This window comes from Podarcis tiliguerta, assembly GCF_965153285.1.
Source record: "Podarcis tiliguerta genome assembly, chromosome: 12".
In the NCBI taxonomy this organism is placed as follows: domain Eukaryota; kingdom Metazoa; phylum Chordata; class Lepidosauria; order Squamata; family Lacertidae; genus Podarcis; species Podarcis tiliguerta.
Genome location: NC_139545.1, coordinates 7,273,912 through 7,291,243, shown reverse-complemented (window position 1 = coordinate 7,291,243; position 17,332 = coordinate 7,273,912). Strand labels below are relative to the sequence as shown.

General features: G+C 45.1%; 1 protein-coding gene across 1 annotated transcript in view; it reads left to right on the top strand.

Annotated features, from left to right (window-relative positions):
* Positions 1 to 2,526: 2,526 nt before the first annotated feature.
* The window catches only part of AVL9 (AVL9 cell migration associated), a 38,203-nt gene continuing 23,397 nt past the window's right edge, over positions 2,527 to 17,332 (top strand). Inside the window, exons 1-3 of the mRNA XM_083407064.1 lie at positions 2,527 to 3,035; positions 12,001 to 12,121; positions 14,399 to 14,484. Of these exons, the coding sequence (XP_083263190.1) occupies positions 2,931 to 3,035; positions 12,001 to 12,121; positions 14,399 to 14,484 (312 nt within the window). The 5' untranslated portion in view covers positions 2,527 to 2,930. The remainder of the gene's footprint in view (positions 3,036 to 12,000; positions 12,122 to 14,398; positions 14,485 to 17,332) is intronic.

The window sequence follows — 17,332 nt, the reverse complement described above, 5'->3', positions numbered from 1 at the left end:
ATTTTTCTAGTGCTATATGTAATAATGCATGCCTTGTAAGCAGTAGCATACAACTGGCTTCCTTCAAGCCACTTTCTCTCTATGCCAGTTATAGGGCTACCTTTTAATGTAACATTAAACAAGTGTGCTGATTTTCATTGGCCAGATGTCACACTTGTGCCCTGACCTGTGCTATAACCATACACTTAATGGCCCCCACCCACCAATTTTATCTGCTGAGAGAGGAAAGAGAATCAGTTAACTTAATTGAAGGGAGGCAAATGATGGAAAGCAAAGCACAAGCCCAGCCTCCTAACCACCGCAACCTCTTGTTGTGTATGTGGCGAGAGAACCCACAAAGGCAGTGCATTTGTCTATAGTAGTAGTATTGGTATGTAGTAATAATATTATTTTTTTATATGCCACCCATCCAACTGGGTTGCCCCAGCCATTCTGGGTAGCTTCCAGCAAATTAAAACATCAAACACAGTAAAACATCAAACATAAAGAACTTCCCTGTACAGGGCTGCCTACAGGGATTCCCACATGGCAGGGATGATGTTGCCAGCCTTCATGTCATGTTTGCAGACATCTTTGTAATGCGGAGTTGGTCAGCCAGCTCTCCAATAGGAACATGTCCACATGTTCATTTTGTGGATATGACCAAGCCAGCATAGATGTTGCTGAGACAGGACTGTGAACATGCTGGGAATGTGGACTTGGGAGAGAGACTTTGTCCAAAGCTCTGTCTTGCCACGTGATACCCATAACTCTGGCCGTTGTGGTTAATCTTCCCATTTCGCAAGCTGCCTTGAGCACTATGGACAGGCGGCATACAGTGAAGATGACGATATTGGCCAGTGTGGCATAGTGGTTGAAACTGAGTCCCTACTCAGTGGCGTAGCGTGGGGGGTGCAGGGGGGGGCCAGCCGCACCGGGCGCAACATCTGGGGGGGGTGCGCTCGCGCTCGCAGCTCTCTGCCCCTACCTGTCTCACTCACTCTCTCTCACTGCAGTGCTGGCTGTGCGAATCCGATCCGAGCCGCCGGGTCGCCGCCCACTGTGGAGGGGAGGGTGCCAGGCGTGCGGTGCGGTGCGGAGAGAGAGCGAGGGACTATCTGGGGGAGGGACAGTGCAGCGGGCGGGGGGGCGCAAATTACTTGCCTTGCCCCGGGTTAGGGGGCGCAAATTACTTGCCTTGCCCCGGGTGCTGACAACCCACGCTACGCCACTGTCCCTACTCAGCCATGAAGCACCCTGGGTGACCCTGGGCTGACCACTATCACTCAGCCTAACCTTCCTCACAGGGTTGCAGGAATGCCAGCTTGGCCCCGCAACCATGGGTCCCCGGGGCCGTGGGTGCCATGCAACATTGTGCATGGCCCTGGCACCAAAGTCTGTGGGTGATTTTCAGAATTCCTGGAGGGAAGGAGGGAAGTCCTAAGATTCAAAAGAATCTTGTTTTATTTGCAGTGTTTTCAAGAATGTTAATTGTGTGGTTGGTTTTGTAAAACGAAATAAAATTATTTAAAAAAGAAAGAAAAAAGAAATCCGTGGGTGCCTGGCACCTTCATGGGAAATTTTGTGGGTGCTCCAGGGCCCTGGCACCTATGCAGGGTTGCTACTGCGAGGACAACAACAGGGGGAGGGGGAGAACCTCCTTAGCATAAAAAAAGGCGATGTACAATCGTGATAGAGAAAGAAATGCGCAAGCCTCTGGGGCTACTTCAAGCAAACAGTCTAATTTGTCTGCGCCTAAATGATGTCGAGCGTCAGAACAACTTGGCCACAATAAGGAAATTTTGCCCATGGTATGACTATTTTCCACCTTCCCATTTCGCCCATCTGGCACCCTATCTGCATAACCTAGCAATTCTAAAATATAGACATGCTTTTACTCTTACAAGATTGAATGTCTTGCCCTCGGGTGTACTCAAGGGACAGTTCCAACAGTTTCCACACGAAAAACGCTTATGTCCCTGGGGAGATGGCAGTACCGAATCGGTGGCGTATGCCCTCCTGGCTTGCACTCTTTATAAAGACTTGAGGAATGAGGTTATCGCCCCTCTTTTATTGTCCATTCCGGGCAGTGGCGTAGCGTGGGGGGTGCAGGCTGCACCGGGCGCAACATCTTGGGGGGGGCGGTCGCACTCGCAGCTCTCTGCCCCTACCTGGCTCCACGGGTTAGGGGGCGCAAATTACTTGCCCCGGGTGCTGACAACCCACGCTACACCACTGATTCCGGGTCGCCCAACCACTGCCCCAGTGTCCTTTCTCTTGGCAGATCAAGATGACAAGATGACAGCGAAGGTTGCAAGGTTTTTAGCTGGGGCAATCATAATCAGGTCCACCATTTGACTGCTGATTCAGGACCCTAAAGTCCTTATATAATCGACTTTTTATTTCTGTTATTTGTATATTGTTGTTTTGCAAATAAAGATTTATTCATTCATTCTCTCTTTCCTCTGAGACTACACTGGGCTCCCCTGAGGTTTGGGGCGGGGAGGTTTGGCATTCTCCGACGGGCTGCACCTTTAAGAACAGAGCCCTGGCCGCCGGTTGCCAGGAGGAACCATCCTGAGGTAACCGGGGAAGGCGGCCGCCCTGTTTTGGCAGCTTCCCTTCGGCTCCCCGCAGCAGCAGCAGCAGCCGCCGCCTCTTCCTCCTCCTGCTCCGGCCTCGCGCGCCCGTAAGGCGGCCCTGGCTCCCGCGCGCCATTGAGGCCTCGCCGGCAGGGCCCGCTCTCCCCTCCGCGGGGCCCGGCGTCTCTCTCTCTCCCCCGGCGGCCGCTACGGGGCGTGCTCGGCGGCCAGGGAGCATGCTCAGAGGACGGGCGCCGGCGGGCTGGCGAGGCCGGCCGCGGAAGGAAGCGGCGCCCGTAGCCCGCCGGTAAACAACCTCCTCCTCCGGCGGCGGCGGCGGCGGCGCTGCTTCTGCTCCCGGGCTCCTTCATGGAGCGAAGGGGCAGCTCCAAGGGCGACCTGCACCCCCGCGGCTCCAGGGGGCCCGTGCTGCACATCGCGGTGGTCGGCTTCCACCACAAGAAGGGCTGCCAGGTGAGGAGGGCTCTCCTTCTTCTCCTCTCCCCTCTCCTTCCCTTAAGCCTCGTCACCCGGGGCTCCCCCCTTTCACGCGTGAGAGACTTGGAAGGGAGTCCCAAGAGTCATCTAGACCGACCCCATTGCAGTGCACGGATCCTGCCCAGCCACAGCCGCCTTGCTGCGTGGGCTCCAACCACCAACCTTCTGGTTATATATCAGCCAGAAAGAGAACAATTGCGGAGGTGCCTTTTCGCCTTGGGCAAGGCGAGGTTTTGTTTTGTTTTGTTTAAACCGCTTGGCCTATTTATTTATTTATTTTGTGGATAATTTGCACACCGCTTGATGATTCCCCCCCCCCAAAAAAAAAAACACCACACACAACAACACCTCCAACTCAAAAGGAGGGTTTCTGTTGTTGGCCCAGGCTGGTCCTGTTTACACCTGCTTGCATGTGACACAGCCTCAAAAGGAAAATGTGCATTACAGCAGCATCCTTGATTTCATTCGACTTTGCATTTTGACGCTGCGAAACGTCCTGAGATCATGGGATGAAGGGCGGTATGCAAATTGAACTAATAATAATAATAATAATGGCTGTGGAGTGCAGGTTTTAGTTTGCTTGTTTGAGGAAGGATAGCTACCATCAGTCTGTAACAGAGCATGAGACTCAGGGTTGCGGGTTCAGGTCCCACATGGGGCGACAGAGTCTTGCATTGCAGGGAGTTGGATTAGATGGGCTTCAAAGCCCCTTCCAAATTTACAATTCTATCATTCTGTGAAATAATCCTAAACAATACTTACTAGGGAGTAAAGCTATAGGTCTTGCCATGCAGTCCTGTGGATGGAGGTAAGTAAAATGAGGTCTGGGATCACCTCTGTGGCGTTAGACACATATGCCGGCAGAATTATCTTTTTACTTGCTTGTGGAAGGCATTAAATAAGGGAATGGGGCAGTGAGAGGGACTTTAAAAGGTTGTCATCTGAAATGAATGTTCTTGAAAGAATGCTCCTGTCACAGAGCCCTCTCTGCTGCTGAAGTTAGACAAGATGAGCTTTGACCAGGGTGGATTTGGTATAAATGATATCGATTTAAATTATGATTTAAATCACTAGTCAGTAAGACTTGATTTAAATCTTTTTTTTTACAGAAAGGCTCATTCTTGCTGGTATAAACTTAATGTTTACAACCAGATGAAGGTTTCATTTTTGGAATAATAAATTTTCAGAGTAGTTTTTACAGTTATATCAAAAATTACTGATTTGGTTATACTATTAGAAGTACATAGACAGATAATTATGAAATTATTGTGAGGTTTAATAAGTTAACTGTTTACATTTGGACAACTTTTCTGCTGTACTTTATTAGAAGGAAAAAATAATATTTAACTAAAACAATAACATTATAGCATATGTATCCATGTTTGTTAACTGATGTGGTTAAACAGTTTTGGTTTTTTTAAAAGAAACTTAGACTGAGTTTTAGCACACATGAAAAAGAAATCATTATTTCCCGATTAATAACCTTTGGACTATAATGTAACTTAAATAGAAAACTATCTTTAGAAAGATTTTTCCTCCAAAAGCATTTTATTTTTAAAATCCCATTGAAATTAAAAAAAATCCCATTGGAAAAAAAATCTGATTTTTATTTATTTATTTAAATCATTGCTTTTTATCCACCCTGGCTTTAAGTTCAGAAGTAGGACAAATTTTGTTAGTGCCTGCACGGAGTGCATATAGATATACCGTATTTTTCACCCCATAGGACGCACTTTTTCCCCTCCAAAAATGAAGGGGAAATGTGCGTGCGTCCTATGGGGCGAATTCAGGCTTTCGCTGAAGCCGGGAGAGCGAGAGGCATCGGTGCGCACCGACCCCTCTCGCTCTCCAGGCTTCAGGAAGCTATCCGCAAGCCTTGCAAGCCCTGTGGGAGTTCCCACGGGCTCACAAGGCTTGCGGGCAGCAGCCTGCCGCCCGAAGCACGGGGAACCCTCCGGAGGACTGCCCGTGCTTCGGGCGAGTGTCCGCAAGCCTTGCGCGCCCGATGGGAGGTCCCGCCGAGCGCGCGAGGCTTGGGGCGGCAGCCTCCCGCCCGAAGCACGGGGAGCCCTCCGGAGGACTCCCCGTGCTTCGGGCGCGTGTCCGCAAGCCTTGCGCGCCCGACGGGAGGTCCCGCCGAGCGCGCGAGGCTTGGGGCGGCAGCCTCCCGCCCAAAGCACGGGGAGCCCTCCGGAGAACTCCCCGTACTTCGGGCACGTGTCCGCAAGCCTTGCGCGCCCGACGGGAGGTCCCGCCGAGCGCGCGAGGCTTGGGGCGGCAGCCTCCCGCCCAAAGCACGGGGAGCCCTCCGGAGGACTCCCCGTGCTTCGGGCGCGTGTCCGCAAGCCTTGCGCGCCCGACGGGAGGTCCCGCCGAGCGCGCGAGGCTTGGGGCGGCAGCCTCCCGCCCGAAGCACGGGGAGCCCTCCGGAGGACTCCCCGTGCTTCGGGCGCGTGTCCGCAAGCCTTGCGCGCCCGACGGGAGGTCCCGCCGAGCGTGCGAGGCTTGGGGCGGCAGCCTCCCACCCGAAGCACGGGGAGCCCTCCGGAGGACTCCCCGTGCTTCGGGCGCGTGTCCGCAAGCCTTGCGCGCCCGACGGGAGGTCCCGCCGAGCGCGCGAGGCTTGGGGCGGCAGCCTCCCGCCCGAAGCACGGGGAGCCCTCCGGAGGACTCCCCGTGCTTCAGGGCGTGTCCGCAAGCCTTGCGCGCCCGACGGGAGGTCCCGCTGAGCGCGCGAGGCTTGGGGCGGCAGCCTGCCTCCCGAAGCACGGGGAGCCCTCCGGAGGGCTCCCCTTGCTTCTGGCGGGTGTCCGCAAGGCTTGGGGTGGCAGCCGCAGCTGAGGGGGGGAAATAATTTTTTTTTATTCATTTCCCCCCCCCAAAAAACGAGGTGCGTCCTATGGGCCGGTGCGCCCTATAGGACGAAAAATACGGTATATTATAATTTTTTTGTGCCTAAAAGTGGCCATAAAACCTGAATAGCAAGTGAAAGAGTGTGATACTAGCTCAGCATGGCATCAGGTGAAGAGTTATCACGGAGGCTTCTCCTTTTCAGTCATTGAATATTTTATTGTCCGTCCCCCCCTTTGCTTAACTTGCAATATTTTACCTGCAAATAAAAAAGTACATTTCTTGAGCTGCAATACATTTGTGACATACTATGAGACTCAGGTATGGCCTTTTATGATGAAGCACATTTCTATGGCTAAGATTCTATACCTTGGAAATATGTGCTTTGAAAATACCTTGGAAATATGTGCTTTGAGAGCTTCCTTCAAGGTAGACATGTATAGTACTTAAGTGTAATAAATATGTGTATGTGTGATTTAAGGCTGTTTCTTTGCTTTATGAATAGACTATGTCATTTTTTGTTTGACCTTGTTTAAATAATATATTGTGCTTTGTGGGTGGGGCTGTGATTACTTTGTCTGGCATCAACGGAACTTAGTTTGTAAAGAAGGAATGACTCGATTTGTCAGCTGTAGTTAATATGCTGCACTTACACACGCGAACATTTACTCAGTTAGAAGAAAGATTTTCTCAGGTTTCAGACTCAAAAGGTTGTATGTTAGCAGAAGGTGCAAAATTTCAGGTAGATCTGAAGCGAAGTGGCAGAACAAGTTGTGAGTATTATCAGGTAAAGGTATCTGGCAACTTAGCCGTTTTAAATGCAAAATAAGGATTATGAATGGACAAAGACAGAAAATGGATTGTGAAAAACATATTGCTAAACTTCATAGTCCTGCGCACATTGAGTAGGGAGCAAAATTCACTACTGAACTCAGTGGGAGTTGTGTATGGGTAAACTTGCCTGGGATTTGGTCACAGGCTGGCAGGTTCTTTGTGTGTGTGTATTACGGTAATTCAATTGCTACATTCCTTTTGTGTATTCTTATGTTAAGTTCACTCAGACTTGTGTAACATTCTTCCTGGTGGGCACTTAATTGACTGACGAAAGTTGGCACAGTCTGATCATATTTTATAGACATTTCTTGGGAAACGAGTTTTCTCCCACCTGCTTCAACAGTTAAGAGTTGTTCAGCCATGGAACAGACTCTTCCTTGGAGGTGTTTAAGCAGAGGTTGGACGGCCACCTGTCATGTATGCTTTGAATTTAGATTCCTTCAGGGCAGAGGGTTGGTCTAGGTCCGAAGATCCCTTGCAGCTATACAATACAATGATTCTGTTCTGTGAACACTGTTTCTTACTCAGTGGAGACCCCTGTACTGTGTCTAAGAAGGCAGTTCTCAGAAACTGACCCCAGCACCTAACTGTTTGATGCAGCCAGCCAAGCGATGGTTGCCTTTCAGATTTGTTTGTTGTTGTTGTTTAGTTGTTTAGTCATGTCCGACTCTTCGTGACCCCATGGACCAGAGCACGCCAGGCACTCCTGTCTTCCACTGCCTCCCGCAGTTTGGTCAAACTCATGTTAGTAGCTTCGAGAACACTGTCCAACCATCTTGTCCTCTGTCGTCCCCTTCTCCTTGTGCCCGCCATCTTTCCCAACAACAGGGTCTTTGCCAGGGAGTCTTCTCTTCTCATGAGGTGGCCAAAGTATTGGAGCCTCAGCTTCAGGATCTGTCCTTCCAGTGAGCACTAAGGGCTGATTTCCTTCAGAATGGAGAGGTTTGATCTTCTTGCAGTCCATGGGACTCTCAAGAGTCTCCTCCAGCACCATAATTCAAAAGCATCAATTCTTCGGCGATCAGCCTTCTTGGTACTAATTATTAAATTCTGCTGCCTTTTCCCGCCCATCACACAGATTGTTACTTTCCAGGCAGTTATTGTCTCTCAAAGCAGCACACAGAATAGAAGGAGAAAAGGAGACAGGCCTTTCCTTTAGGCTTACAAACTAAAAAAAGACAAGGCCCATAAGAAAAAGGGAGTAGAGAGAAAAAGGGCAGAAGAGAGATCGGTTCATCAAGACCAAAAGAAGGCAGTGATCCATAAGAGAGCATATATATCCTGTTTGGCAAGCTGATTGTCCCTTAGTGCTGGTATTGCTTGAATAGTGATGGGCTCTTGTTCCTTTGACTGATGGATGGAGCCAGAGAGTCCTTTCCCCCCACATATCTGCACTCCCAGGATAACAGACAGCTGCAGCTAAGTGGTCTTTCAGGCATGAAAGAGAAGAACAGTGATCTTCCTGCTAGTGTTCCTTCTGTGGGTGATGGATGGAGCAAGTTGGTGTCCTTCTTGCCTTTATGCTATTCCTGAGAGGCATTGGGTCGGTGAGCCTCCCGTGGCCCCAGCGCCCCTAGCTGATGTCAGAAGTCAGAGTGTACTTCCTTTCTTCAGTCCTGTTCCAATACTTTTTCTAGGAAGGCAGTTGAGCCAGAAACTGACAACAGTACCTGACGGTTTGGCGTGATAAGTCACATGATGGTTGCCTTTCAGAGGGACCATTTGTTACTGATTAAATTATACTGCCCTTTCCCATCCAATACATAGGTTATTACCTTTTTGATAGCTTTCCCTTCCTGAGTCCTGGATAGCTCAGTTGGTTAGAGTGTGGTGCTGATGATGCCAAGGTTGCAGGTTCAATCCTTGTATGGGACAGCTGCATATTCTTGCATTGCAGGGGGTTGGACTAGATGATGCACAGTGTCCCTTGCAGATCTACAATTCTATGATTCCAAAGAACTACCGTATTTTTCGTTCTATAACACGCACCAGACCATAACACGCACGTAGTATTTAGAGGAGGAAAACAAGAAAAAAAATATTCTAAACGAAATAGTGGATATATGATTTTTGCGGTTCATGCTGTAGCCACAGACATGTGATCTGACAGTGAGTTTGGAGTAGCCCAATGCAAAAATCCTGAGGATCCATGTGGATCCATGCTTTGTAACCACGGAGGAGGGAAGGAAGGGGAACCATGGATCCTCTGCTCACGACTGGAGCAGATTCCCCCCGCCACCCGCAGGCATTCGCTCCATAACACGCACAGACATTTCCCCTTACTTTCTAGGAGGAAAAAAGTGAGTGTTATGGTGCAAAAAATACAGTATATACCAGTGGTGCTTTATGTTTATATTTCCCAAATAGCAGCCCTTCTGCCGCAGGACAAACAATTCTTTGAAACTGAAAGGAATATCAAATGCTGTTTGTTATAAGGTACACACTGTTTTTCAAAAAGCGAGAAATCCCACAGGGTATACCTTGGGTGTGTCTAAAGTAGCCTTTTAACTCACAGGTAATTGAACTATCATTAGCTGTCTTGCTTCCTCACACTTATAAGACCAATTATATTTCTTCTCTGTAACTGGTTTGTGGCAACTATTTTCCCAGATGTGGTAGGAACTTGGAGGTTGGGTTACCATAATATGTTTGCCATAATTCTTAACACACATTGTTTAATGTTTTCCCTTTTCTTTTCTGCTCAATCACACAATTTCCCTAAAGACGTAAAGGTTACTTGTTTTACAAGCAATTCTGGACAACATTCCTTGAGAACAAAAATATACAATATATTGTTTGTCAAAGCTCCAGTTTGAACTCATGTTCAGCTACAAGCTTAATTCTGCAATTGGTTGAGCACCTTTTTTGGCCCGTGGGTGCCTTGTCATTTGTGATAATTAGCCTTAGCTAGAGCTAGCATTGCATAAGGCACCAAATTCATTATAAGAAGGAGGATAAATTGAAACTGTCCTGCAGAGCTGATGAGCAGAGTTTATGAAATCATAATCTTTCTTCCTCATCATTTCAAATATAAGCATAATGTGTAAATAAGCCATAATAGACTTCACTTTTTTAAAAAGGTAAAGGACCCCTGACAGTTAAGTCGAGTCGCAGACGACTCTGGGGTTGCGATGCTCATCTCGCTTTACAGGCCGAGGGAGCCGACATTTGTCCGCAGACAGTTTTTCCGGGTCACGTGGCCAGCATGACTAAACCGCTTCTGGCACAACGGAACACCGAAACCAGAGAAGCGCATGGAAATGCCGTTTACCTTCCTACCGGAGCAGTACCTATTTATCTACTTGCACTTTTTGGTGTGCTTTCAAACTTCTAGGTTGGCAGGAGCTAGGACCAAGCAACGGGAGCTCTCCCCGTCACAGGGATTTGAACCACCAATCTTCTGATCAGCAAGCCCAAGCGGCTCAGTTGTTTAGACCACAGCGCCACCCGCATCCCACTAGACTTCACTTAACTTGTTGTAAATCTCATCTTTTTTTCTGGGCGAGGGGGGAGAGTACACAAGATGGCTTATGTAATTCCAAAATAAAACAAACTGATAAGTAAACATAAGAAACCTTTTTAAACAGCAGCAGAAGTATTAACAAGTCTCTCTCCTGTGTACCCATTTGTACAAAGAAAAACCTCAAAAGTTAAGCAAAAAAACTGGGCATGCTCACAACAAACTGTTCCTTCAGTTTGATTCAATCCTGACAAGACATAAAAAGGGTCATATAATTAGGCTTCAGTCGTTTCTGGGGCATTCTTGAGTTCTGTATTCCATGGGTTACTGTCCCTGCTATGAATTAGAAATTTGTTCCTGACACAACATGGAATAAAGTTCTTACCCGATGACTGGCAAATTGCTCCAGTTAGAGTGAAGTGTCATAATTTCTGCTCCGATGCCCTACCTTGTGACACTGATGTTTCCCATTCGGATAACTGCCTTTTGTGAATATGCCATAAGGAAGAAAGAGGTCATCTGCTTTAGAAATTGGATTAGGGAGATCTGTGGTGGAATCTTATATTAGCTGAATTTGCATTCCTTGATGAGCTTTTTGTATTGAAGCTATTATCATTGAATGATGATTCCTCAAAGAACTAGGGCTTTTCACCTTGAACCCATTTATTTTCCCAAATTAGATTTCCTGAAAACAGGGCTGTTCTATACTTGCATTACTCTGTGGTTTAGAAAATACAATATTGTTCTTAATTGTGTTATTTTAGTGAATAAAAAAGTTACTTTTTGTGTACTGAGGTACATTTTTAAAAGAATGACAAAGCTATATCTTTATGAATTTTTAGGTGGAATTTAGAGGCAACAAACAGGAAAGGATTTTGGGAAGAGCATAGTCAGCCTACATCTTATGGACCTTCTTACGCTAGCAGGGTCTGATGAACAAACAAGAGTTTTTTGCACGCAGAGTCTGGTTCATTAATTTCAGTGTAATTTTTTTTGTGTGTGTAAGAGCCTGACAGAACTTGGACTTTGACCACACCTTAACATGGCAATAATTCCCTAAATTCGTCTTACTTAAAAATATTAAACTACTTCACCACCTTTTGGAGGATTTTGCTTTTTTAAGGTGGAGGGGAAGCAGATGGTCTGTATTTCAACCCCACTTCTGCTCTTAGGAATTAAAATTCACAATCTAAAATGTTCCATTAGTGAGTACGAAGGGCAACACCATGGGAGGAACCCCCCCTTGCTATTTTGAGAAATAAACTGCATTTGCACAATATTGGCCATTTAATATATGCTGTAATGTGTCTTAATGAATTTGATCTCTTCACTAATACCGCTGTTTTGTTTTGTTATCACTGAATTTCATTCTGTGCATTTTATAGATGTTCCTGTGTTCTAGCTTTCAACAAGTTTGAAGTTGTTGTGACCGCTGCATTAGCTGGCAATCTCTTGAGAGGGATATGTACAATAAGCAAAGGTTTATGGAGGATTGTCAGGTGGTTTGTTTTACATATTGATGCAAAGCACATTCATATTTACAATTTTCCTTAGAGAAGGGATGCCCAATGTGGAGGTATCCTTATCCCCCACCATCCCTAATGTCTTACACTTTCACGCTTGTTTGTTTTTCATGTTGACTGGATTGATGGGAACAATGATTTGTTTTAGGGAAAAGCACAAAGGGATTGCTTACCCATTTTTCACTTAGATATCAGGTTACTGGCTGCTGGGTTTGGTGGGTCAGTCTTCTGTTCCCGTGTAGCAATTCACTGAACATAACATGCCTGTTTGCAGGTTGAGTTCTCCTACCCTCCCCTAATCCCAGGAGAAGGCCACGACAATCACAGTTTGCCAGAGGAATGGAAATACTTGCCTTTCCTAGCATTGCCGGATGGGGCTCACAACTATCAAGAAGGTAAGGAGTCATTTGGGATGCTACTGCCCAATGTTGTGTAATGTGAACAAGCACAGAACTGGGCACTGTCTGGAGTATTCAGCACCCTGAAAATCTCAGCATTTTTAAAATTTTATAGAAACCAGGTTTCTAGCCCCTGCAGCTGCAAAGGTAAGGCGCAAAAATATTCCGCCGAGAATAAATTAGGCAAGGCGACAGACATACGCAAAATTGGTACATAGACTAGTGGGCACACACTAACTAGTTAATGTTTACCTGCTTCTAACTGCACCAAGTGAAACATTCTTAGATGTCGCAGCCCCAAATGCAAAGGCAAAACACAGCTGCAGGCCAATCTGTTCCTATGGCAACAAGGCATTAGTGCATAGTTTTGGTAAAAGCAAAAGTAATGGTTACAAAGCTATCATAGCAACAAAGCAATCAGACCTCTTCAGTTGAAAGCATTCTCCTGGGTATCTCTGCTCTCTGGCTGTAAAGTGTACGACAGCTGTTCTTAGAGCAAGTGCTTCCTTCTTGTAAGGCTGCCATACAAGCTTGATGTTCTTTGCCGATTAATACTGACAATTTAAAACAAAAAATCCAGTTGATCACAAGAAGCTTAATTTTATATCTGTAGAACCTTGGTCAGCAGCCTTTTTCCTTCATTTGAAGTGGGAGTGAGAGATGGTGGACAGGAGCCCTGTCCTGGCCAGCTCTTAAAGTACCGTATTTTTTGCTCTATAAGACTCACTTTTTCCCTCCTAAAAAGTAAGGGGAAATGTGTGTGCGTCTTATGGAGCGAATGCAGGCTGCGCAGCTATCCCAGAAGCCAGAACAGCAGGAGGGATTGCTGCTTTCACTGCGCAGCGATCCCTCTTGCTGTTCTGGCTTCTGAGATTCAGAATATTATTTTTTCTTGTTTTCCTCCTCCAAAAACTAGGTGCGTCTTGTGGTCTGGTGCGTCTTATAGAGCGAAAAATACGGTAGCTGACAAGTTATTAGCAAACTTTTCTCTATACCTTTTTTGCCTCGGATTTGGCAGGAAGTATGCTTTAAGGTGCCAGATTTGGCTTATCCTGATGCACCTCTGACAATAAAGGCTCTAACACTGATTAGCTAAGTTTGCGGAAGGTGGGGCTTGGAATGTTGACTTAAACAGGAAACTTAAATTGTTTGCCGTCCATCTTCTGCGAGGAAAGCAAATGTCAGTTTGGCTGGGATTAAAACCTGGCATATGGTGGATTGGGAAATCCTGGGAGAGAGTGAAGGCAAAGTGACTGAAAGAAGGGTGCATGGGTCTAAGCAGTTTTCTGTTTGCCCTGCCACTTTCCCCAGCAAAACCTGCTCTTTACTGCTGAATCGGAGCACACATAAGTCTGCGAAAACTCTATGGACATTTCCTCCGATTCAGTGCTGAAGAGCAGGTATTCCTGGGGGGAAGTGGAAGTGTGGATGAGCCCTGAGAAAGAGAAACCCTGGGGAGAAGAGTAGAGGCAGGATAGAATGACAAGAAGCAGCTGATGAGGCTGTCCCATGGGACAGGGCTGGGGAGATTGGCTGGTCAACAAACAGAGTGATTAAAGAGAGTTCAGTAAAGCAAGCAGCATAATGAAAAGCCGGAAGCCAAGGAAACCACGGGTGGTGGAGGTGTGAAGTTGAGGAATAGCCAAAAAAGGTAGGCCTCAGGCAAAACTTCAGTTAGGGCCTAGAAACCGGAGTAGTTCTCCTTACAGGCCAGAAGGAAATAAGCCAAGAAAGGAGAAAGACAAAGAGACTCATTGACAGAATTTGGATCACAGGCTGACAGAAAAGCCGCTGGTTGTGGTTTCATTGCAGCATTGTGACCCGGTGATTCTGAGAGGGTGTCAAGAGTCAAGGAACGGTGGTGGTGCCAAGTTTCACCTGTGGATTTCAGCTAACCAGCCAGTTCTTGGGCAGCAGGTTTATAGTTCCCTGGAATGGGATAGGGAGCAGCAGCTGCAAGATACAGTTCTTTATCACTGCTGACTGAGGTGCACTCCTGGCTGTTACAAAAAGATCTATTGATGGATGAGCAAAATTAATTTCCCCCAGGGCAGTAAAATAGCTTCAGCAGCTCTGCATGGTAATGTAAAATACTCATGTAGACCCATGCTCTACCCATTATTCCACACCATAATGTTTTAGTTTTCCTGGACATGTTAGGCTAGCTACCAAATTGGCTCTTAGGGTGATATCAAACAGGATAACGCTGTAGAAACTTTATACCTCTATGTGATACCTTTTGTGAATGCTAAGACCATTTCATTCCTCTTTCAGACACTGTGTTTTTTCACTTGCCACCAAGAAGCGGAGATCGAAGTACAGTGTATGGTGTCTCATGCTACAGGCAGATTGAAGCTAAGGTAATTATATTGCTATTGTGTGAACATTAAAAGAAAAAAGGGCTTGTGGAGGAACTTAGGTAGCTTCTCCAACTTGGCATCCTCCAAATTTGACCATTTGTAAAAAGTACTGGTGCAGCTATTGGTATAATGTGAACATTAGGTCTTTGAGGCCCTTGATTCAGGGTAATATTCCTCCTGAATCTTTTTATGACAGAGTCTCTGTCATATGTTTGAGCTTTTTTCAGTTCTTGTGAATTGTTGGACTTCGCATTTGGCAATTGTCGAGGAACTTTTCATAGTGGCCTTTGTTTCAAACAACATATAGTTAATATAAGCCACAGTTTGTTTGAGTGAAATGATAAACCATGGTTAAGCAAAACAAAAGACTCTGAATTCCTTCCTGTCACATGGGAGGAGGAGGAATGCATGAGCCGAAGGCTCTCCTGAGCTATGGTTTAGCGTGATATGCAAATATGAACATGGAAACATTAGCTAAGAATCCAGCTTCAGATTTTCTGGCCTGTATTGATACCATGAATGCAACCGCAGGAGTAATGTTCATTGTTTACACGGTGACTTCTCTTGATATCAAATGTTACGTGGCTAGTGATGTGGGGTGAGAATATTCTCCAGAGAATATTCTCCACAAATTGTAAGTTCTAATGTAAGAACCAGTTTTACAACCCACATTAAAAAAATCTAGTAAATAATAAGTCAAGCTGTGATATTGCCAGTGTAAATAATGAATAATGATTTTTTTGATCCAGTTACATTACTGGGCATTGTGTCATTCACCATTGGCAGTTCTGAAATGCGAGCTACAGAAAACATTTATTTATTTATTTATTTAGTTAGTTTTAAAAGTGCTATTCATTTAATTTGATGAACATTTGAATTCATATGTATTTCAACTATATGTAATAGCGCTTTTTTCTATTTTGGTGTGACCTTATTCTTAGCAATTCTATACCCTTGGCCATATAGTGTGCTTTTTTTACAGAAAGTGGCCTTAATGCTTTGTACACTTAAAATACCTAGGCCTAGCAAAGAATGTGAATTCACTGCATTGCCCCATTGAATAAAAGTATCTGTACAGTTTTTGGTTGCCATCTGAGCAAGTTTACCCATGAATAAATTTTCAATGCATTAAAATTCTATCTTTTTCAGTGCATTAAAATGAATATTCTCCTATTTTAAATGAAAATTCTCTAATACTCTCATTAATCGAGAACAGTCTCAAGAATATTCTCCAAAAGATTATTCTCGAGAATTTAACATCACTATACGTTGGAACATATTTTTTTTACTTTCTGTCCAGTTTAGTATACATTTAGCTATCAAATAGCACTTAATCTGCAACAAAATATCCAATAGCCTGGGATTCATAATCATATGTGTTTTAACCTTTTGCTCCATTACTGGATGACTAACTCCTCTATTTACATAAACCCAGAGAAGCTGGTAGAGATTATTTTGTTGATTCATGTTTAAATTAGCAGTTGGATGAAGCAGGTGAAAGTTGGTCGTGAGTATTAACTATTAGTTTTCCAGGAGTTTTATGTTTAGAAATAGAGTCGTAAATATAATGTCTTCCTTTTGTGAGAGAAACTGATTTGATCCTAACCTACGAGATGTAACTCGGGTGGTATGACTATGAAGGTTTTGATATGTTTGGTAAAGGCAGACCATTTTTCCTTTCTATGAAATGATAGTTGTAAAATCATGAGTTCCTAAATTATTCATTTATAGTCTAATATTGTTGCCCTGTCATACTCCAGCAGCATTTATAGCCTGTTAAACCTCTGCAGCAATTTCATAACTCTAACTGGATATCGCAGGATATTACAATAAAAGATTTATGGCAATGGAACTACTGTTTTATTTCACTGTGACTGCTATAATCTTACTGGTCTTGTCTTCACTTACTACTATTTCTGCATTTAAAAAACAGATCTTACATTACATACCTGTCCATCTGCACTCCCTTGCTTTTTTTGTGCAGTTTGGGTGAATTACCGTATTTTTTGCTCTATGACTCACTTTTTCCCTCCTAAAAAGTAAGGGGAAATGTGTTTGCGTCTTATGGAGCGAATGCAGGCTGCGCAGTTGTCACAGAAGCCAGAACAGCAAGAGGGATTGCTGCTTTCACTGGGCAGCGATCCCTCTTGCTGTTCTGGCTTCTGAGATTCAGAATTTTTTTCTTCTTGTTTTCCTCCTCCAAAAACTAGGTGCGTCTTGTGGTCTGGTGCGTCTTATAGAGCAAAAATACGGTATATGGTGGTACTATGTAATTTTGGCTAAGAAAGCAACTGACTTTGTGACTCAGTTCACACATGATGCAAAACCATGGTTTAGTGTTACAAGGATGAGCCTGTGTGAGTGTTAGGTTCACAGTCCCATGCATGCTTTCCTGAAAGTAAGCTCCACTGACCTCGAATGGGTAGATCTATGCATAGGATTGTTTGCCCTGTAAGGATAATATCTGCTTCAACATTCCTTTTACACAGGAAAAGTGCCTTATTTTTCAGAACTAATGCATGTCTTCACATGTAAACTTGTGGAAGCTTCATAAATTCATTAAAGTTGATATGATTACTGGGGGTGCCAAAAATGTAGACAATATATAGAAAAGCATGGGTCTCCTCTTTTATTATTGTATTCAATGCAAATCTTTTCACTTGGCTTTTCCTTATTGACCCCTTCTACTCTCCCTTCTTTTTACCTTCCTTCTCCTTTCTCCATAACGTGCCTAGTCCTTTATTGGACAACATGCCTACAGGCAGAGCATGTCCTATTTTTTATTTTGTAGAGTGCTCGGTTGTTTTTATGAATGCTGCAGCTAAATGAGTATTTGTTCCTTAAAAGC